The following is a 23,284-nucleotide window of genomic DNA, read 5'->3' on the forward strand; positions in this document are numbered from 1 at the left end:
CTCCGTCTCCGCTGCATGAGCTCATTTTCCTGCAGCAGTGTTGACATTTTCAGGTTCTTGTGGGTCTAGCTGCTGTAGCATTTGGTCAAGGTCACCTTCAAAGATGGTAGAGGAGAGAGCAAAGATGGTAAAAGGGGAGAGCAGGAGTCCCGGTCAGCCTCGGCTTTACTCTGCCGGCTGAAGTGCCGGTCTTAATCATACACGATTTGTCTCTTCTATATCAAAACCCAGCCAAACATCAAACATTCACCCTAGTCATTCAAAACCTTATTAGTAATATTATAATCAGCAAAATCAGCGTTTTAATTACAGGTGTGTATCATTGTTTGCAACTCATAATTATAAAACTCAAAAACATGCTAAACAGGAAGCAAAAGTCCTCTGTGCGCGTCACAGCTCATTTGCATGTTCACACAGTCTAAAAATAGCTCGCAGCGCTGCAGTGTGCTGTCGTCACACACAGGGTCACACAAAGCTCAGGCAAAACTCTATTATTTTATATTACAAAGACGTCTTATATTTACAAACACTGACAGGCCTGACAGATTCAGCGCCTAACAATTTTGACAAATTTAAGTTAACGGGTCCAACCGAAGAAAGTTAACTTTTTTGTAATCAATTAACCAGTATCTGTTTCCTCCAGAACAGCCTCTGGCCTAATTTCTAAAGTCCCTAACTCAATTTAAAAGTGTCCAACACCCAAGGTCCAACCTTTGCTGCCCAAAAAAGCACAAATACCGTTCCAAACGGTAAAGTGGTCCAACCACTAGTTATTCTGGAGTGCCCCAGGCTCCACAGTGACCAACTGACTATCCCTCAAAGAGGACGGGCATTGAGCGTCCCCAACCCCGGCAAGCGTTACCTCTGAGCAATGCGCTTCTTAGCGGTCCAACCGCCGTTCTATAATAATTTATAATACTTTGAAACAACAGTCAACACCCTAAAACAAGAGTCTGACTAAGGCAAGTGCAACCTAGAGGTCAATGGAGCCTTCCCTCACTTATAATCACACAGGTCCACACTTATAACCAATTTGGATTTTAACCAACACATGACCAATTCCCTACCAAACTAAATTCACTCAGCAGTCCAACTGCTTTAACTTCAATCAGCAGTCCAACTGCTTTTCACTTTCAACGTTTCATTATCATTACTTCAGCTTCAGTTCTCATGAGATTTTTTCATCAAAATCAAAACAGACCCTCTACCAGTAATTTCAGTGAGTAGACTTTAATTTAGTCATATCCAATTTGGCACACTTTGGAAATAATTCAACAGGTAGTGCCTTACCTTTGTATAAGCCGGCTTATGCCCACTCACGTCAGACCACTGGCTCGTACCTGTCCGTTCAACAACCTCGGACCGTCCAAACTTCCAAATTCCACCCCAATACCACAGGACGAGCCCCCAAGCTGTTACGAGTTCAAATATTGGGGATGGAGACAAGAGAAAAAACCACAATAACAACACTGGTCCGGTCGGGTTGAGTCAAACGATGATTTTAATGATCACACACGTGGGAGATGGACACCGTACGCAGACAGCCTCAGATCTCAAAATAGCCTCTAGTGGCCCCCACCTTATCATAAAAGCCTAAACATTCACATTCTTTCTCTCACACGGCGCCTAAGCTACGACCTTGGCTCCCTGTTCATCTGCTCCTGCTGAGATGGGGCAGAAAACTCCAGTATATTCTGTTCTCTTCTAATCAGACAAATAAGACAATAACTTTCTGCGAACAGTATTTCTTATAACTCAGCAGTATAATGCATCATAAAACAATATCATTCATTCACAATAAATCAGCAGTCTAATGTAATGCAAATCAGTTTAACTAATGCAATAGTTATCAGCTTCTTCTAATTCAGGAGAATAATGCAAACTAAAACTACATAATAATTCACAATCTTTAATTAGGGGTATAACATGGCATAAAATAATATTATAATCTAACAGTTTTAAAAAATAATCCCGTCCACACATAAAGGCAGAAATGAAGGAAAACGCTGCTATGAACATGCCAAAGCAGCAGGTGGCGCTAGATTCCTAACCGTGCAGAAATGTTGGCCAATCAGAAGTCTAGAAGCCTCGGTGGGAAAAAGTAAACAAAGCTGGGGCATAGAAGCAGAACCGAGTCGTATGCGTGGAGGGACAGTAACTGTGTGTATATGTAAGCATTTAAACACTGCAGAGAGTAGAATTAACAGTAACAGTATTGTAGAAATTCATTTCACCCAAACAATAACGTGGCGCACAGTGTGACGTCAAAAAATGCGCACACCTTTGACGCTGCATTTTCTCTGTTTTTCTAGTCCACACGTAAATGCAAAAACGGAGTTTTCAAAAATATCCACTCTGGCCGGAGTTTTTAAAAATCTTCATTTTCAGTGACCAAAAACGCCGTTTACATGTGGACGAAAGGTGCAAACGCATAGAAAAATCTGCGTTTTCAAAAATACCCGGGTACGTGTGGACGTAGCGCATGCACCAGTTTATTGTATTTCCAGACTTGCTTTCGGCACAATTACAGTGCACGCTACTCTGTTTTTTGTCAGACTTGAAATAGCCGAAATACCTTCACACTACGGAACTTCTATGGCTCTTCCGTTCGACAATCTCTCCGGCATTGGAACCATCATCTGTTTTCTCTTCGGTCACGCTCGGTTGATTTTTCTAGTCGGCACACTCATTTTCTCCATTACCCGGGCGGTACGGCGGCTGGCTGCTTCCCAAACAAATACACATGTGCGGCTTGGCATTTGTGCTGTACGTAACAAGTCACGTGACGTGACGCTGCGGCTGTGATTGGTTCGGCTCTGCGCTACTTAATTTGGATTGGCTGTTCTTTTTTTTTTTTTTTTTTTTAAGAGGACAAGAGCGGCGAGGTCTATCGCAATAGTTTAATTTTTCTATCGAGAAAAAGTTATATCGCGATACATATCGTTATCGTTCTATCGCCCAGCTCTAGATCAAACTAACAATCCAAAGCAGCAACTTTCAAATCTCTGGATTCTTCTTGGTGCCTTTCAGATGAGCTCATGTTACAATCAGCTGCTGTGTGTGTTGTTGTGTAGCTGAAGCTCGGACTCACATTTCATATGTGACCAAAGGAAACTTGGTGCTGTGTGACACACTTTAGATTCTCTGCTGCTGCTTTGAACTCTTCAAACTAAAGAGCCAAACGGATGATTGACTGTGCAGCTCTGACATGGCACCAAATGTCCCTGTTATCAGCTGCTGGATGGACGTTATCAGAGCTTTTTAGTGCCACACGGATCACCAGGAGCTCCTCCTCTGTCTGCAAACAGGCTCAGCAGCTCTGATCATTGGAGTCAGCACAGAGTGTGGAGACATCTAGTGGTCGTGGAGAGAAGTGCATGTAACGTGTGTGTGTTGTGTTAATCAGCATGAGTAGTTAGGGGGACGTGCCTCCCTGTGCCTGATGGGAGTCCTTGTAATTACCCAGCATGCTGTGCTGTGTGTTTCATTTCTAACACTGGTTTCACTGAAGAGCTTTCTGAGCTTCTTTCATTGATTGTGACCAACGTACATGTTTGCTGTGGATCCACATCTGCTCTTACTGCTGATGTCATGAAGCTGTTTGAGTGGTGAGCAGTCAAAGCAGCAGGTCCTAACAGGGACATAGCAGGATATTCCTGCCTCTAAATGAGCTGTAATATGAGCACAGCTGGTCTGCATGTAGTCAACACAAAGAGTGTGTGTGAGCTGAATTTACACCAGTCTGGTTGTGTTCCTGCTATTTTGGCCCTTTGACAAACTCAAATGTATTTAAGCTTAAATGAAAGTGCACTTATAAAAATGCAGTGAAATCACAGTGCTGCTGATTTTACTTTGGTGGACACCAAACATTTTTATCTGCAGGTGAAACTCTGCAGTGATCTGAGCGTGTGCTGCTCTCTGGCATCTCTCTGAGTAATGTTGAAATGCTTGATGTTTTTGTCTGTCATCACGAGGATCTTATCTTCCATCCCTGCTTCTGTTTCCTGCTCACAAACCTGCATCCATCTCAGCATCTAAACTCAAAGTCAGCAGCAGCTTCTTAGCTGACTCTGCCCTCATAGCCCTGATCTCAGGGACTCTTAGATCATTTCAATATGTACATGGAAATCTGTCCTTGCTGCTTTGAAGGTGAAACCTCAGAAATATAATGTCCTCCATGTCTCAGTGATCACAGCAGAGATATAAAAACACAAAGCAGAAGAGCTGAGAGGACCTGGGAGAAAGATGAACAACCCCAGGGTTTTATTCCAGGTAATAAGACCTCCTGGCCAAACTGATGATTGACTGTGAAAAGTTCAGTTTAGAAGCACTTAGAAGTGGGTGGGTCGGTGGGTTTAAAATATAAATTTTCCATTTAAAACCAATTTTCCCTCAAATAATGCAAAATCTACATTCTACCATAGCCTGTATATAAAGATGGAAATGGTCAGAGGACATTCTTCAATAAATCAGCACAAAAAGGAAAATAAATCTGGTTATTGAAGCATCGTTATCTCGCTGTCTAGCTGGTGAAACCTGGGAAACTCCAGGCAAGGGCAGCATACTTTCATTACTAAATGAACAAAGTGGTCCTCTCTTTCTGATCAGACACGTGGCAGATCTTCTGCTTCTGCTTTGTTCATATTTAACAAAATTAAAATCCAGACATGAGTGGACACATTCGTTTTTGATGCTCTCACTAACTAACACAGCCAATCCCTCAGCACGTTTGTGCTCTCTACTCATATCGCCTTCATATTAAATCATGTTTTACTTTTTCAAGAACTTATTTTAACATTGTACCGAACAACAAACAAATCCTCCCAAACAAAAAAGTCACTTCAAAGGCCAAATTGCATTATATTTCTTCATGTCTGTATAGGTGCCATGTATGATATCGTATCCATTAATTACTGTGTGGTTAAACTTCCTGTCAGATACACGCTGTTTTCTCTGCCTCTGGTCTGTTTTAAGGACCAGTTCATCCAGATTAACCACAGCTGACTGTATCTGAACACTGACAGGCTTCAGATCGCCCACAGAGACGGTTTTATGTGTGACCACAGAGAGCAGCAACAAACTGATGTAAAAGAGCGTGACAGCGTGGGCTGGGTTTATTCTGTCCTCCTTAATGTTCTCAGTTCAGGTCCAATAACATCTAAGAACAGAGGATCTCATTTATATTTGAGGACTTCAGGTAGCTGATGTTTTATATCAGCACAGGTTTGTGTGACTCTAAACTCTGAGTGAACTGATGCAGAGTTCAGGTTTAGACTCACACACAGCCGATTCATGTTTCTGTCTCTGTGTCCTCAGTTTCCCAGCATGCCTCGGCTCTGGAGGTGTATGAGGGGGTGGAGTCTGTCCTGCTGCTCTGCAAGGACACTTCTGTACCTTCATTGCCCACTCTGGTGTGGACTCGCCACGACCTCAATCCTCCAATCGTCCACCAGCGTAGCCAGGCAGGAGATAAACTGAGAGACCAAAACCAGCGTTACAGGAGAAGAACGTCCATGAAGACGGACTCTCTGCAGACCGGAGACTTCAGCCTCACTCTGAGGAACCCCATCACCTCTGACAGCGGCACCTACATCTGCACCATCACTGCATTTGGAAACACACGGACACTGAGTACAGTAGAGCTGCAGGTCAAAGGTCAGCAACAAGCTAAAAAACTTGCTGTACAATCAGGTATGAGGCCAGAGGTCGTTGCTGTAGATACAGATCAGAGGTCAGAGGTTAACACTTTATCAGGCTTCTCAGCAAACAGCAGGGGAACAGGAACTGTGGGAAGAGCAGTGAAGGGAGTGTATACATGCTAGCTGCTGTACATGAAGCAGAAAACCTTAATGTTACCTTTGTTGTATCTGAGTTTGTGTTTCTATGTCCTCACAGTGTCCCACCAAGTCCTCACCCTGGAGGTGTACGAGGGGGCGGAGTCAGTCCTGCTGCCCTGTTACATCCCGTTTGTATCTGGACCCTCCACAGTGGTGTGGAGCCGCTACGACCTCAATCCTCCAACCGTCCACCAGCGTCAGCAGGAAGACGACGAGCTGACAGATCAAAACCAGCGTTACAGAGACCGAACATCCATGAAGACTGACGCTCTGCAGACTGGAGACTTCAGCCTCACTCTGAGGAAACCCCACATCTTTGACAGCAGCAACTACACCTGCACCATCAGAGTGACGGGAGAAGAACCCAGACTGACAGATGTTCAGCTGCAGGTCAAAGGTCAGCAGCAAACTCCAAACTTTAATATATTAGTCTTCACTAAGTCTGCCTGAAGTTAAAGCCCATGTTTTCAGACAGATAACTTTGTAAAACAGAAAAAATCATAATTTATTTGTTGAACTCTAAAAATCAAACAGTAATTTAACACAAAGTGAAGATAAGAGCTTTATACACATGTAAAGATCTTACAGTATTAGCAGGAAAACCAAATGCTAGATGATCCCCTCTGAGCAGCATTTGGTGACAGTGGGAAGGAAGAATTTAATATGAAGCAACCTCCAACAGAACCAGGATCAGGGAGGGAGAGCCACCTTTTTAGAGAACAATCTTGATGGCTCTTGATGGGCTCATGGATGAATCCTGAACCAATAAAGGGCACCACTTAGAGTCAGACACCAACAAGATTGAGGTGTACTGGTTTATGGTGCTATTATCATAGATGAGCTAGTTGGGTCATTTCGTGTTGAAGATGGACTTAAAATAAATTTTCAAAACTGCTAAAGGATACTTTCTTCAAGTCTTCAATAGTACAGGACTTTCTTCAAAAGTCAGCCGCTTTCAAGAAGGCCACGGTTTTCAGGGTCCTTGAAAAGAAAGGTGGCTACATGGATACTAAATATTTTTGAGTGTTGTTTGTTTGTTTTTTTTATTTATTTCGGCATCTTACAATTCAACCAATTCAACCATCAATTGCAACCATTCCCCAACTCTCTGTGAATGGTACTCATGGCCATTGATCAGTGGTCTTTGATCAGTGGTTGTTGATCAGTGGTCATGAGAATTTGCATAATTATGATGAAGGAACTGACCTCCCAGCCCATTGTTCCTTCAGTGGGCTGGTTTCAGTCATTATGCAAATGTCCTGTTTATAAGATTTGGGGAAACCTGCAGTCAGCTGAGACTGAAGAAGTCACCTGGATGATGAAACGTTTCTCTGATTGAAAACGCTACGTCCAGATGAACAGAATCAACTTTTGGAGATTTTATTTGTTGAGTTTTTCCTTTAGTTGCCTAATGATTGTACACACATCCATGTGCATGTCCCTTGAGATTCAGACTTGCATTTCCTTTGTTGATCATTCAGGTTTCAGGCTTATTAACAATTTGGATTTATTGGGTTTGTTGCATAGTAAAAATGAATCCCCAAAAATACAGCTTGTAATTGTGCATGCGTTGTGTATTCTTTGTCAAAAAGGAAAGTTTTAAGCCTAATCTTGAAAGTAGAGATAGTGTCTGTCTCCTGAATCCAAACTGGAAGCTGGTTCCACAGAAGAGGGGCCTGAAAACTGAAGGCTCTGCCTCCCATTCTACTTTTAAATACTCTAGGAACAACAAGTATGCCTGCAGAGCGAGAGCGAAGTGCTCTAATAGGGTGATATGGTACTACAAGGTCATTAAGATAAGACGGGGCCTGATTATTTAAGACCTTGTATGTGAGGAGCAGGATTTTGAATTCTGTCTTTATGTCTTTTAAGCTTCGGTGACACTAGAGTGAAAATGGGAGTCCTGTGATTAGGAGAAATAAAAAATCCTCTGTTATAATGAAGACTCAGTGTCTCCTCTTTTTTCAGTCTGATACTATGTTGATTGGTCTTTCAGTTTGTTCCTGCTGATATTTTTAGATAGTAACCAATCAGCCTGTTCACCTAATTCTTTAACCAGTAAAAACTATTGGATGAGCTCAGCAGCAGACCCGATAGGACCTTCAATTCAATTTTATTTCTTTAGCACCAAATCACAACAACGGTCACCTCTAGGCGTATTATATTGCAATGTAGACCCTACAATAGTACTGAGAAAGACCCAACAATCACATGACCCCCTTTGAGCAAGCACTTTGCAACAGTGGGAAGAAAAAACTCAGAAGGAACCAGGCTCAGGGAGGGACGGCCATCTGCTGTGACCGGTTGGGGTGAGAGACGGAGGACAGGACAAAGACATGATGTGGACCTCAGACTGATGCTTTATTTTGGACCAATGTAGTCGTGCTCGTGTAGACCTCATCATGTCGTTGGTTTCTTACAGAGCCGTACGTTTTTCCTGCTGAGGCCTGGGTTCTCCTGGCTGTCCTGATTACTGCTGTCCTCGTGGGTGTTGGAATATATCTTTGGAAATTACTCAAAAAAGGTATGTTGTGTGTGAGTATGTGTACACAAGTCTAAGCTTCAGTCATAAACAAAGTTTCCAGTGAGAAATCATTCAAGTCTGTGACAGTGTTTCACTGTATTGTCTGTGTGATCCTGTGAGGTTCTCCTAGTGACCACTATGATAATAATTAGGTTTATAAGGCTGATGTTTTTATATCTCATATCAGCTAAATATGCTCAAACTCAAAATGAATTTTCTAGCAAGTCAAAACTGCACTGTGTTAACAGCTATATTCAGCTGCTCCCAAATCCCAAAGGGTCACAGCAGGTCGCTCCACGTGTTGGATACTGGATAAGGGGATTTATGATGGGGTAATAGTAATTTTTGAAATGTTTTTATGTAAATATAACAATAGTTTTTGATTATTTGAATTATTATTGGAGTTTCTGTGTAATAAGCAGAGGTTATTTTTTCCAAGTGGGAAAATAAAATGTTCACACTTAGCTTAATCGGTTGAAATTCAAACCTCACTTTAAGCATATTTCATGCAAGAAAACTAATAAACATAAAATGAGTGGTCAGTGCTGCCATTATGATATGAAGGGACAGATTCACAGTTTAACTAACACTGTAAAAACATGTTTTGGCATCAAAAAGCTGCTGTGGGGTTTACCAAAGAGGCACAGAAGTCAGTTTGTGACTAAAACCTGTGGGGCTGATGATACAGTCACAAACATGCGATGTTTTAACTTCTAATTTGCATTCAAACATGCAGTCGGTTTGTTTTAATAACTAATAATAATAAGAGCAGCAAATCAGCAACTGAGAGAACAGCAGACCCAATGAAGGAGAGTTTTATCAAACAAGACGGATGTTTGGTATTTGCATGTTTCTCTGTGGAAACAGATGAATGAGAGGAGGCTGAAGGAGGATCAATATGTTTGTGATATCAGGGAGAACTCTGCTGATAGAAGCTGCTGGGACTGTGTGAGGTCCTGAGGACTGAGACTCAGGTGGAGCTCAGGATGGAACATGATTTACCATCAGATTACAGCCACTGAGCTTTGAAGTCACACAGTAACTGTATAACGTGTCCATCACAGTTATTTTATGTCTGCAGAGAATTTATATGGTATCACAGTCAGAGAGAGAGTGGGCAACAATCCCACAGGAAAGAATGAAAGAGACAGAGAGAAGCATCCAGGGAGGAGAGAGATGGAAGCAATATGTTGCAGCTGATTAAGCTTTTACCTCTGGTTGATGTGATTCTACTTTGACATTGAATATTTGAACAGCTCATGTTGTGCTTTGTTGTCCTCTCAGTCCCCCAGGTGGAGGTGGATTCAGGGGTGGAGTCTGTGCAGCTGATCTGTAAAGCCAAAGTTTACCTGCCTGAAGACGCTGAGGTGGGGTGGACGGACAGTTTACACAGGAAGGTCCACGTGTATGAGTACAGCTCTGACCAGCCTGAAGAACAGGACCAGCGTTACAGAGACCGAACGAAGATGAATGAAGACCTGCTGAAAACTGGAGACCTCAGTCTGACCCTGAAACAGCCCACAGATGGAGACACGAACACCTACACCTGCACCGTCTACAGCAGGGAGGGAAGAGTACTGCTAAAGAGAAAGGTGGAGCTGAAAGTCAGAGGTCAGTGCTGTACAACTGAATAGAAGACACGACACATTTATGTGTTATGTCTTAAACATGTTTTAAACATAAACGATCAAACATCTGAATCTTCTGTTAAAACCAGTGGAGCTTAAAATGGGAGAGAAAGGTGAGTAACCAGTTAACACACAGGAGGACTAGTTTATTCAGACTGGGTTTGGGGCCCTGCTGTGGTCATTTTGTATTTGTACAGTAACTACAATATACAGGTATTACACACAGCCACCCCCGCTCTCCTTTATATAAGTGAACAGTAAACTTTAAAGATGATGGAATCTGCAGAGGAGATTATGCTGCTTCTGTCATACTGTGATTTACTCAGCACAACTCTGTCACTTTTCTCATAAAAATTAATTATAACTGGTAATTAACATCACGATTGCTTCAAGATGCAAATGTGACAAGGGCACTCTCATAAATGAATCACAGTTAGACTCAGAGTCTCAAAATACAGACTTTTACTATTCCAGGGAATAAGTTCATTCTGCTGCTCTGACAGAAACTCCTCCTCTTTCTCTCAGTCCCCCAGGTGGAGGTGGATCCAGGGGTGGAGTCTGTCCAGCTGCCCTTCACCACAATTCACCTGCCTAAAGATGCTAAAGTGGAGTGGAAAGACAAAGACAACAAAAAGGTCCACGTGTATGAGAACGGCTCTGACCAGCCTGAAGAACAGCACCAGGCTTACAGAGGACGAACTAAAATGCAGAGAAACCTGCTGAAAACTGGAGACCTCAGTCTGACCCTGAAATACCCCACAGACTGGGACACAAAGACCTACAGATGCACCGTCTACAACAGGTGGAAGATGATCCTAATAAAGGCTCAAGTTAAGCTGAAAGTCAGAGGTTAGTGCCAACAGGATCAAGAGGGGAAGATGTTGTTAGGTTGAAATAATAATGGATTGCATTTATATAGCGCTTTTCTAGGCACCCAAAGCACTTTACAGTTCCACTATTTATTCAGTCTCACTCTCCCACACTGGTGGAGGCAGCTACAGTTGTAGCCGCAGCTGCCCTGGGGCAGACTGACAGAAGTGAGGCTGCCATATCGTTAAATGTTGTCATTGATTTACTTAAATTTGTAAACTGTGTGTTAAACTGCATGGTTAGATATTCTTCTGTTCCTCCCCTACACATCTATGATGCTGGAGGAGGTAATTAGCTGTAGCTGTTTAACTGCAGGCACATTCCATGTGAGATTCTGGTTTCCTCATCTGGTGAAGGATGTCCACTCTCTGCCATTTAGGGGCTTGCATATGGTGAACCATTAAAGTTAAGCCGTATACGGGTGAGGGGAGATGACCTTTGGATAACTAGGAAATGTGGTTAAACAGTTGTAAGCATATATTGTGTGGCAGGAAGTCATGTACACACACACACACACACACACACACACACACACACACACACAGTGTTTTAATGCTTTGTGACCATATGTTTGTTACAATACAAATATGTCCCACATATTTCTTCTCATCAGTTCATTTATTTGCAAACAAGTTTCCTGTACTTACGTGTAATTTGCAGCAACAAGTCAGGTTTCTGCAGGAAACAATGAAACAAGTACCCTGTACTTGCTGGGCTGTGGGCCGTATCGTGGAGTCTTAATCTGGTTGAACTTCAGGTATTTTATAGGAAAGATGCAAATTGTCTGTGAATCATTTTCAGTATCGTAGCAGCCGAAGTCATTACTGAGTAAGTTCTGCTTCAGTCATTTTCTGCACACTGGACGTTTCACTGTTTCACTGTTCAGCTGTCTTTACATGTTACCTATAAAATGAACACAGTGATAAACACACTGATACTTTGATCCGTACGATCAAACTGTGGAGAGCACAGGCATCATGTGAGCTTATAAACATGGAGACGAGCTGTTCATTCAACTTGAAACAGAAGAACATGAAACAATCCATCAGCATCCACAACAACACTCACACTCAGAACAAGTTTCTTTCCTGTTCACTTTGTAAAATGTCTTTTACTTTGTGAGCAAGAGTCCAAAAACTTGCTCAGACTGTCAGCAGATTTTCACAGAGTCGTCCCAACTAGTAGAAAAGCACCAAAGCTTTCAGCTTCTCCAGTGATCTCCACCTGTGCAGACACACATGGAGGTTTCCAGCACTCATTAATACATGTGGCCTCTTACTGTTAGGACCAATAATTCATTTAGGTTTGATGAACGTCGGCCTGAATCCACCTCCCACCACCAGGAGCTGAATAAGCAGTTATAGATGTAAATAAATCTGCTTCTTTATCATCTGAGACCCAAAAAGTGGAACGTACAGAGCTAAAATCATGTGTTTGATTTTTGGCTTTTACAAACAAGCCATTACTGCCACACTTCCTGGCCACTTCATTAGGTCCACCTTGTTAGTAATGGGCTGGAGCCCTTTTTCCTTCAGAGCTGCTTCATTCTTTGTAGTACAGTTTTAACAAGGACACATTTTCACCATGGTAACATGATAGTGTTACACAGTTACTGCACACGTGTCATCTCCACATCATGATGCAAATATCCACTTCCACCACAGCCACAGCTGCTCTATTGGATCCAGACTTGGTGGATTTGAATCCAGTGAAGTGATTTTCATGTTTGAAGAACTGCTTTGAGATGATGTCAGATTTGCTTCTCCTGCTAGAAACATCCACACCAACCAGGTATTTTCACACAGAGCTGCTGCTCACTGGACAGCTTCTCTTCTTTGGACCATTGTCAGTGAACCCTGGAGGAGGCTGTGGTCAAATCCCAGCACATCAGAACAAGCGTGCCCTGTTCAGTCATTTCAATGAGCTTTCTTACAAGGATCCATGTGCAAGTGACATGAAGCTGCAACAGTTTTACAAGCTGTGTTACAAAATGAATGTCACAGAGCAAACTTGGATATAACACTATAAGTCTTTCCTCTTTGTTTCCTTAGTGCAGCTGTAATGATCTCTGGTTACTGTGGGCCCATTAAAAAGTGTGGACGTGTCATTTCCACAGAACATTTCACAGACAGTAAGATAGAAGCATAACTTCATAAATATAGTGTTTTAAATGCACATGCTGGAGCTCACAGTGATGCTGCTGTGTGACAGGGTTGTGTTGTTCACACTGTCATACTTGGTTGTCTTGGTAACAGACTTTCTGGTGTCTCTTCATAATAACTTGTACCTGTGGGTCACATGATCAGGGCGGGTCACTCAAAGAAGAAAGAAACATTCAATTCAATCTGTTGACTCAGTTTGATTCTTTTAGTGCTTTAGTTTATTTCACTAACCTGATGCTGCGACTACAGACACAATCATTTTGTCCTCTTTAATGGTTTCGTAGATTCCCAGTAGCTCGACACAAAGGCTGCTTTCAGTGCTCCACATAATATGAACCAGTAAGCAGCTGTGTGGATAGTATATGGTTCAGACTGGGACTGTGGTCAGATAGGACGAAGAGCGCTTTCATTAAAATGACATCATCTGAGTGGAAAATACTCACGTGACTCAGATGTGTAACAGGAAGTGTGGACTGTGATGTCATCAGACAGAAACAGTCATTCAGTAATAAAGTGATTTAATATTCAACAACAGGAAAATAACATCAGACATGTTTGGTTTCATTCAGTGTTGCAGCTTCAGCTCATTAAGGCTAAAGTTCACTTTTTAAACTGTAAACTTAATAAAAGCAAACTGAAAGTATTGTAACATTTAGAACAAACACATGTTTGTATATAAACTGAGCCCAGCAGGAGAAGCTGAACACATCCACAGCTGTGAGGGACACTGGTGCTGTGACTGATTAAACACATCAAACACATCTGTGGACTCAATCTGTCAGTATTATTTGTCATATTTGAAACAGCTTAAAAACAGTGCTGTGTTAGAGCTGTGCTGTCATGTCTGATTGTATTTAAGGTCCAATCATGTACTTGTGTATGTGTAACTAAGCAACCACGTGGGCGGAGCTTCAGCTCTGAACATTTTAGAGCATCAGCTGATAAAAACACTGAGACAGGAAGGATTTGAAGTCTTCTACGCTCTTTATTCTTGCTTGTGCAGAGTTTGTGGCTGCAAAGCGACCGTCAACAACAACTGCTTCCTCTGCTGACAGGAAGTGACATCATCCCACCTGAGGCTTTGATTCAAACAATAAAAGAACTAAACTGCTGAGTAGAGCAAAGATGGGTTTACTAAAACAGAGGATCAGATGTCAGGTCAGGTAATGTCTTCATTTAATCCAGTAACAAACCAAAGGTTCCAGGTTTGAGCTTCTTGAAGTCCTGTTATTAAGTCTGTTCATCATTTTCATTCATTTGATAACTTCTACCAATAACAACCAATTATTTTCAAGCTGAGAGATTTAGTGTGAAAACCAGAAGCAGGAAATGATGCTGTGCAGTATATTTGTGGAAAACAATGATGAGGCTAAAGTCAAGATCACACACACGTAAAAATAAACACAACATTTGTGTGTAAACACAGCAGGTGGAACATTTATTTGATGCTTTAGCTGCTACTTGTGATACTAAATGTTTGCAGTCGTGCTTCATGGTTACTGAACGTAAAACAACACAAACCCTGCTGATTGTTGGTTTGTGTGTTATTTGTGTTGTGTTCAGGTGACTATAGAAAGACTAATGACACAAATATTATGGATGGACACGTTTCCTGGGCTGCGTCAGGTTTTCCATACAAACACTTGATGTTTGGTAGTTCCAGGTCCAACATGGTGCATGGATATATCCAGCGTCCCTCTTCTGCACGTTTGCTGTTCATCAGTCTCAGCCTTCCTCTCTGTCTTTGTCCTGTAGACTCCTCAGCCTGAGCTGTCCCTGTCACCCACTCATTTCCATCCTTTCTATTCTGCTCACTTGTTCAAATCTTCTACTCTGCCACCTCCAGGTCGCCTCCTGTCGTTGTGTCATGTCTCCATCATCACAGCCTCACTAGGCTGTAAAGCTTCATGTTGACTTTAGCTGCTGTCCTCCTGTCACAGATCACAGCTGATACATGTGTGCACCCACTCCATCCTGCTATACTGTCACTTCACCTCTTTGGGACTTTGCTGCTTTGTATGGAGGACTTCATGTATTTAAACTGATCCACCATCACCACCTCCACTCCTTCATCTTCACTGTCGTGTCTCCAGCTTCTTCACACACACTCTTCTCTTCAGAGCATACCTCCACCTGTCCAGGCTCTCTTCCACCCACCTGCTTCCTGCTCTCACTACAGATCACAATGTCCTCAGCAAACAGAGCTGCTGAGACTCCTGCCTGAGCTCATCTGCCAGCCTGTCCATCAGCACTGCTAACAAGAAGGGCTCAGAGTGGATTTCTGATGTAATCCCAGCCCCAGCAGGAACCCATCTTTCCCTGCTGCTGCAAACCTTCCCACTGTCTCTCTGTCCTCATACATGTACTGCACCAACCATTGTTTGCATGCACACAGAAACAGTGCAGCTCCTCCTGACCTTCTCTGCACATCTGAAGAGCTTGTTCTTGTCATGAAGCTGCTGCTCACACGTCACTCTTCCAGCTTCTCAACACACTCTTTCCATGTCAGCACATTTCCACCTCTATCTGTCATCACACTAACCTGCTGTAATCCTTTCAGCTGGAGCTTCTTTGTAGACACGTCCCTACATTGCAGCCTGATTACAATGCAGACAGTCGGCTACAGTGTGGCTGGATTTCCTTTCTTAGCGTGCTTTGCTATAAAATAGCCAACAAGGCCTCACGTGACATCAGTCAGTGAGAGTTTCACTGCTGCAGCAGCTCTGTTCACTCACACTTATTAATATTAATGCTCATTACAAATGTTACAGCAGCTGATGCACAAATCTTTGTCTGTGTGAATAAAGTTGGATCAGTTCAAACAGTTTGTTGCTCTGCTTGAAAGCAGCAGTTTTTCTAATGCACCACCTTCATGTTTCCTTCATATTTGAATCCCCCTGTAGATGCTGACAGGTAACCATGTCACACAGAGCTCAAGCCTTTGAATCCAGCTGTGACTGTTGATTTTCTATTGAATGGACTTTTTCAAATCCAGCTGTAGGCCTGTGTTTGTGAGCTCATTAACAGCTGTTTGTTTAGAGAGACGTGGTCCTCACAGGACAGCCACTACAAACATATGATTTTATAGAATATGATGCATTACTGCAGATTCAACACAATAGAAAGGATTTGAAATGAGCTCAGCCTTAAACATGTGCAGCAGTAATATTGATCCACAGACACTGATGGGAACATTTTTCTGCACAATAAGTACTTTGACTTTTCATACTTTATGTACAATTTGCCAGTACTGCAGTTTTGTGTGTAGTGAGGTGTTTTCATGGTGTTTTCTTGGTGCTTTTACTAAAGGAAGGCTTCTATCAAATTCTTCCACATGTTGTCAAACTGAGCTGTGTGATGAAGTGAGTGTGACAGAAACACTCAGACTGTGTTTCTCTGCTTCATCAAGTCAAATCTGGTCCTCAGAGACTGAATAAAGTCCTGTCCCACTAACAGCAGCTCCAACAGTCTGTTCACTGCTTTCTTCCTGTCAGTCTTCATCTTTCTGCTGCGTCTCCTCTTCACACTGACCACTTTCTATCTAACAGTGAGCTCCCAGTGAAGCAGCAGCATTCAGCCTGTTAGAGTCAACACAAATGTCTCCATCCAAGCTCATGTTGTGCTTTGTTGTTCTCTCAGTCCCCCAGGTGGAGGTGGAGGAAGGGGCGGAGTCTGTGCAGCTGCCCTTAAACACCACACTTCACCTGCCTGAAGACGCTAAAGTGGAGTGGATGGAGAACAGATACAGCAGGAAGGTCCACGTGTATGAGAACGGCTCTGACCAGCCTCACAAACAGCACCAGGATTACAGAGACCGAACGAAGATGAATGAAGACCTGCTGAAAACTGGAGACCTCAGTCTGACCCTGAAACACCCCACAGATGGAGACAACAGGACCTACACCTGCACCGTCTACAGCAGGGAGGGAAACATCCTGCTGAAGAGAAATGTGGAGCTGAAAGTCAGAGGTCAGTGCTGTAGATACAGGTCAAAGGTCAGAGGTCATGTAGGAGTTTATTCTCTAAAAGCTTTTAGTTTGAATCTATTTTCAGTTCATTCAAATAAAATAAATTCTTTGATGTTTTGATCTAAAAGCCAAAAATGTCAGGCGGAGCAACTGTGTGTTTAAATGAACTAAGAAGAGCATTAAAATGATCCTACCTTCAAAATAAAAGCCTCTGGCATGATGTGAGTTTGGATCAAATCAATAGTTTTGTTAGTTTAGTCCAAATCAGTGTAAATGTATAAATATCAATAGTTTTAAAGCTGCTGGGATCATTCAAACACTTTGATCCAGTCATTTGGATGTTGTCACATGTCAGGGTGGAGCAGCCATAAATACGAGGCTTTTATTGTGAAAATGCTGAGTGTGATGATCCAGAGGAGCCCATGGGGTGTTTGTGGCTGGATGCAAAGGTTTGTAGCTCTCCTTGTAAAGAGAAACAGCTTGAAGCTACAGAGGAGCGTCTGCAGAAGAAGACAGGGGAAAGAGGAAGAAGCTGAGGCCGCTGGAGAAAAGACAGGAAAAGGAAATCAGCTTCATTTGTTGGAGGCCGTTTGTTCATCACACTGAAATATTCCCACTTTAGAGACAGGAAACAAAGTGAAGTGTGGATTGATGTTTGTCTCCATGATTTGGGCCCTGGAGTCATTTCTTCATCTCCCACTTTAAGACATATTAATGTCAGCCTCACACGTCCCACAGTGGACACATTTCTATTTCTAGATGATATTTGGAGGATGGTCATGTGTTTCTCTGCTGTCACAGCTCTTTGTGATATTTGAGCGCAGCTGTAATGTTTGTGTGGTTAAAGCCACCAGACTCCACTGACAAAAACTCTCATTTTAGCCGGAGAACACGGGGCTGCTGTGGGACTTTGTGTTTGCAAAGGTTTCTATTGGAGGCATGTTTGCCTTTATTATATAGGTGCAGAGAGTAGACAGGAAAGTGGGGAGAGAGTGAGGGACACACAGGCACCTGTAGTAAGCCCCGCCTTCAGCCCACCTGCTCAGCCAGGTGAGCTATAGCGCTGCTTTAACATGTTGGTGTGATTGAGAGTGAATGAAAGTGAGTGATGGAGGCAGCAGGAAACTAACAGGCTGTTTGTTCTGAGAGGTCACATGACTGTTGTTCTCAGCAGAGTCTGATGATTTGATGAGACCATGAGAGCGGCTTCAGTTCCTCATCAGAAAGAGTCTGACAGAAGCTCCTCCCTCTGTACCCCAGTAGACTTCTATTAGACTGCTCCAGATTCCTGAGAGTTCACACAGAAAACTTTACAAACAGCCAAAGAAAAACTATTGAAAAGCTTCAAGATCACAAAGAGCTCTTTCACAGCACATATGAGCCATTAAGAAGTGCACATTTGTGTTTCCCACAGTCCATCATCCAATAATATCAAAGGACAAACTGTGAGGTAAAAAGCCTTCAGCTCTTTTTGAAGGAAGCAAAAAGACTTTGGTCCTGAGAGATGGTTCAAAACACAACTCAGACCTACCAAAGTATTATTTGTGCCAAACACATGAAGCCTTCAACTTTGTATGTGTCCAGTCAGTGTGGCAATAGAAGTCACTGTGAGGATTTTCAATGTGCTGTCAAAGAGCATCCAAACAATCAGGTGAGGATGAAGAGAATTAGTGTGGATGGACAGAAAATCCATATCCAGTGTGATTTAGGAGCAGCTCATATATAATGAGTGAAATGAAAGAAGAGCACAGACAGGAAGAACATGAGTGAGCAGACATTTTGGAGCTGCTGATCCACACAGGGCTGGATGGAAGGAGTGGGAGTCCATGATGGCTCAAAGTCTCTGATCTAACTGTTCCTGAGCCTCTCCCCCTGCCTCCTCTTTGGATCTTCTCCTCCTCTTCTTCCTTATCTGCCTCCTCCACCACTGCTCTCTCCTCCCTCATCTCCTCCTCAGCTGAACTGAAGTCAGGGCTGTAACATGAGGAAACGTGCAGAAATGACTGAGTCAGCATGTTGTTGAAGTGAGTTGAGTGATGGTGAGCAGATTAGATGTGCGAGCCTCCCTGTAGAGAAAAGCAGATCTTCTCCAGAGTTTCCCACCTCATGTTTTCCTGTGTCACAGCTGATTGTCACATCCTGGCTGTCACTAAATGAGTGGTCCAAAGGTGGAAGGAGGAGCACAGTTAGATTGTTCACCTCCTAACCTGTGAAATCAATCAGCTGAATGAAAAACACTGTGATCCTATGAGCTGCTATCAGGGCTGCTCCATTCTCAGGATTCTCATCTGGATGACTGAAGCAGATTATTGATGAAGTCAGCAAACAGCTTTCAAAATGGCTCTTTTTCCAGGGGAACTCCCTGAAATGTAAATCTCATTGGAATGAAGAAGAAGTCCAAAGGCGTGGTTAGGCCCAGACTTGTGGCTGTTTTCAATGTAAAGCCCATGTTGCAGGCAGCTGCTGCTCCTTACTGGCCCACAGCCTCCACTGATGGATGTGTCAGCTCACTTGTACTGTAGCCACGGGGAGAGCGATGGTGAAGCTGACAACCAGAGGTGTAGCGCTATTTGTTGAAGTAGCCCAGCTGTGCCATGGAAGCACAAGTTTCCAGAGATGATTGGACTGTGAGCAGAAATGATCCATGTTGGACTGAATTGAAGAACAGATCATAAAGTCCTCTGTGTGCCCAGCCCGTCTGTCTGAGCATCTTCATCAGTGTGCAGCTGATCTACAGCTAATGTGCTGATTGATGAGCAGCCTGTTCATGGTGATGATGAGAAACAGATTGGATTCAAAGCACAAATGAGTGAAAAAGGAGCAGCAGCCATGATAGAGCGAGTCCTCTGCTGACAGAAATAGTGGAGTGAAGGATTTGTGCAGCGTTTCTCTGTGAAAACAGCTGATTCAGATCAATGAGAGGAGGATGAAGGAGAAGCAGCATGTTTCTGATAGAAGCATCACTGCTGTGCTACAAACTGCTGGGACTGTGTGTGTGTGACGGCTCAGCTGGAGGCAGGATTGGTCCAGAGGAGAGCTGCTTTATTCCAGACTAACTCTTCTAGAAAGCTGACATCTGTGTGGAACAGCTGACCTGCACCATGTGGAAAAGAACAGCAACATGATTCAGCGTCAGATCCCGACACATCCACGGATTCATCCCGTTACAGGAACTGTGCCACACGTGGCCTCTGTTTGTTCTGCATTGATGCTGCAGGGATTTCTTCAAGTCACTATAATATAGTGTCAGATGGACACATGAAGCTAACACGGCACATCTTTGTGAGTCTGCAGCATGTTGACACACATGTCAGTGTTGTACAGATCTGAGAGCAGCACAAACAAACTCCATCAAAGTGATTTGTGCTGTTGCAGAGCTGTGTGACTGCATTTGTCTTCATTATGGACACATTTCTACAAATGGGACTAAACATGTGACCCTCTGCACATCCATGGCTCAACAGTGCACCCATTGGCTGGATGCAGCTTGTATTGTGGCTCCTCCCCCTTAGCTTCAGGTCAGTTTAGCTGTGTTTCCTCCAAATCCCAGAATTCCTGAGGAGCAGGAATATGTGGGGCTGGGCTCTAAACACTCAGGGTGAGGACTGAGTGAAGAGCTACAGGACAAAGTTTCAGCGCTGCGCTCACAGCTTTGAGACGTCCAATCAGCAACTGGTCCTGATAACATCTCCCCTCTCATTCCACATACATGAAGACTGCTAGAAGCAGCTATCAGCCACATCAGGCTCACATCATGCTTGCTATTAAACATGCTGCAGTCTGCAGTAAACTCCCTGCCACAAAGCTTTGAGTCTCCTCCAAATGCACCTGTAACAAGGTCACCTGCAGAAATAACTGTGTCCACGGGCAGAGTCACCAACACTCTGCACCAGAGCTAAACCTGCTTTGGAGCTAAAAAGCTGCTGTCAGGGTTTCCTGCAGAGCTTCAAATGTGGAGACTGAAAGCTGTGGACAGTTTCTGTGGCTGGATTATTTCATATGTGTTTGTTTCACTTTCAAAGGAAAGTGTTGGAATAAATCAGGTGTGTGACGCACACTTTACTGCAGATTGTTCTCAATGTAACACAAAAAGCAATCAAAATGTGATTGATCCTGATGTGCTTGTTGCTTCTAGCAGTGTTCATGTATTTGCACAGAGAGGGGGAGATGTTATCAGAGTGTGTAAGTGATCAGATCTGATGCTGAATCATGTTCATGTACAGTCAGCTGATCCTCACAGTTCAGTTTGTAATCATGCAGCTCTCCTCTGATAAATCCTGAGCTCCACCTGAGTCTCAGTCCTCAGGACCTCACACAGTCCCAGCAGCTTCTATCAGCAGAGTTCTCCCTGATATCACAAACATATTGATCCTCCTTCAGCCTCCTCTCATTCATCTGTTTCCACAGAGAAACTCATCAGTGAAACCTGAGCTTACTGTGGATTATTCTGGTGGCTCCATCACTCTCTGCCTCACACGCCCTCATCTGCTGCTTTCCTCTGATTGGCTGCTCTGACAGAGTCATGATTGGCTGCATGTTTGTATAGAAAGCAGCACGTTGCTGGTAGATCAGCCATCAGCTCATGTTTGTGACTGCAGCATGGCACCAGTTTGCTCCTCGTGTTTCAGTCCCAGACTGACCTGCAGCTCTTTAGTAAATTCAGACAGCAGCTTTGTAACTGTTAGTAAATCTGACCATGAATATCATTATGACACCTCTGACCACTCATTCTGTCTTTATTGGCTTTCATACATGAAACACGCTTAAAGTCACCATTGAATCTAAACTGGATGAAAGCAGCTGTGAGTCACTGCAGCAGCTCTGTGCCAACAACCAACCAACACCTGGGTGGAGTCCCAGCTGAAGCTGAGAGATACTCAGAGACAGAAGCAGCTGTATGGAAGCGTTCTACAGGACGGCTGACACAAAGCTGATGTTACTGATGTCTCCTAGATAGATCTCATGGACCAAAGGCTCTCTGTGTCATCTCGGCTCCAGCTGAACTAAACTGAGAGTGAATTTGGGCTTTCAGGGAGGGGTGAAAGCAGAGTGCTGTAAAGGAAAGGGCTGTGATTGGTTCAGAACACGTCAATGAGAAGAAAGGAAAGCTTCAGAGCAACATGAATGAAACAAAGTGTTTTGATGACGACTGAAAGCCAAAACTGTCCCTGAAATCAGAATCCAGTTCATCTCCAGCCCTGTCAGCAGTTCCAGCTGCAGTGCTGTTACAATAATAGTCATCACTTCTAGTTTCACAGCAGCAAACTGGGAACATTCAGCGTCTCAAAGATTGACCTGTTAGCACCTGCAGACATTGTTGAGCTGGCTCTGCTGATCTTGTCTTCATTTCTCCACTATTTGGAGAAGCTTCAGCAGGATCCACAGTCAGAGTCAAAGTGGAGTTCTAGCATGGACGTGACGCTTCAAGAAGCTTCAGACAGACAGTGTTCTCCAAAAGTTCTGCTCTAAAAGGAAACTTTGAGCTGGCTCTGTGATTGTTGTAGTCAGAAGGATGGAGGCTGGATCTTTGATGAGTGCTTGCACACAGGCTGTCTTTAAGTATTCTGGGACACAGCCAGAGGACAGACGAGTGTTCATTATTGGAAGCAGCCGAGGGGCAGGGACATCCCAAACTTCACTCAGGAACTTTGGAGGAATCATATCTACACAGCTTGATGAGCGTTTCAGTTGTGCCACAGTCCTTCAAAGCTCCTCCACAGAGACTGGCACAAAAGAAGATCAGATATGGTGGCTGGGGTCGGGGACATCAAGAAAAGGATCAGGAGCTGCTGTTTTGGATTTCCTCTCATTCATTTGATCCTTCAGAAAGTTTAGAAAGTGAAGACATTCCTCACTCGATGCCGTAATCTGATGAAAACTTGCAGGATTTCAAAGACGCTCCACTGAGCTCCAAAGAGCTCCAAAGAGCTCTGGGCTGTACTTATTAGAATGAATTAACGGAGAGAAATAGCCGGCCCTCGCCTCCTTCACCTGTTCATTGAAAGCAGTCGTTCATGCTTTCATTTCTTGATGACGCAGCTGAAGATTCACCTTCTTCCGTCTCCTTTCTGCCCTCCGGCATTGTCTTTTCAGACTGTGAATGTCTTTGTGGATCCAGGGCAGCGAGCGAGCACCACGTTTAGTCCTGATCTTAAAGGTGCAGTTGAATCTAAAGTGGATGTACAAAGGAGATTCAGATCATTCAGAGTGTTTGTGTGTGTGAGGGAGGAGGAACACCAGTGGTGGTAGAAACACTGATGAACATGTTTCTCCTGCTTCCTCATGAAAAGAGCGT

The 23,284-nt window shown here is 43.5% G+C and overlaps 1 protein-coding gene across 1 annotated transcript in view; it reads left to right on the plus strand.

The window, feature by feature from the left end:
• The window catches only part of LOC113017925 (uncharacterized), a 203,616-nt gene extending 184,050 nt beyond the window's left edge, over positions 1 to 19,566 (plus strand). Inside the window, exons 5-8 of the mRNA XM_026161023.1 lie at positions 9,646 to 9,972; positions 10,515 to 10,838; positions 16,661 to 16,964; positions 19,446 to 19,566. Of these exons, the coding sequence (XP_026016808.1) occupies positions 9,646 to 9,972; positions 10,515 to 10,838; positions 16,661 to 16,964; positions 19,446 to 19,566 (1,076 nt within the window). The remainder of the gene's footprint in view (positions 1 to 9,645; positions 9,973 to 10,514; positions 10,839 to 16,660; positions 16,965 to 19,445) is intronic.
• The last annotated feature ends 3,718 nt before the right edge of the window (positions 19,567 to 23,284 follow it).

Source organism: Astatotilapia calliptera, unplaced genomic scaffold (genome assembly GCF_900246225.1).
Source record: "Astatotilapia calliptera unplaced genomic scaffold, fAstCal1.2 U_scaffold_29, whole genome shotgun sequence".
Lineage (NCBI taxonomy): Eukaryota > Metazoa > Chordata > Actinopteri > Cichliformes > Cichlidae > Astatotilapia > Astatotilapia calliptera.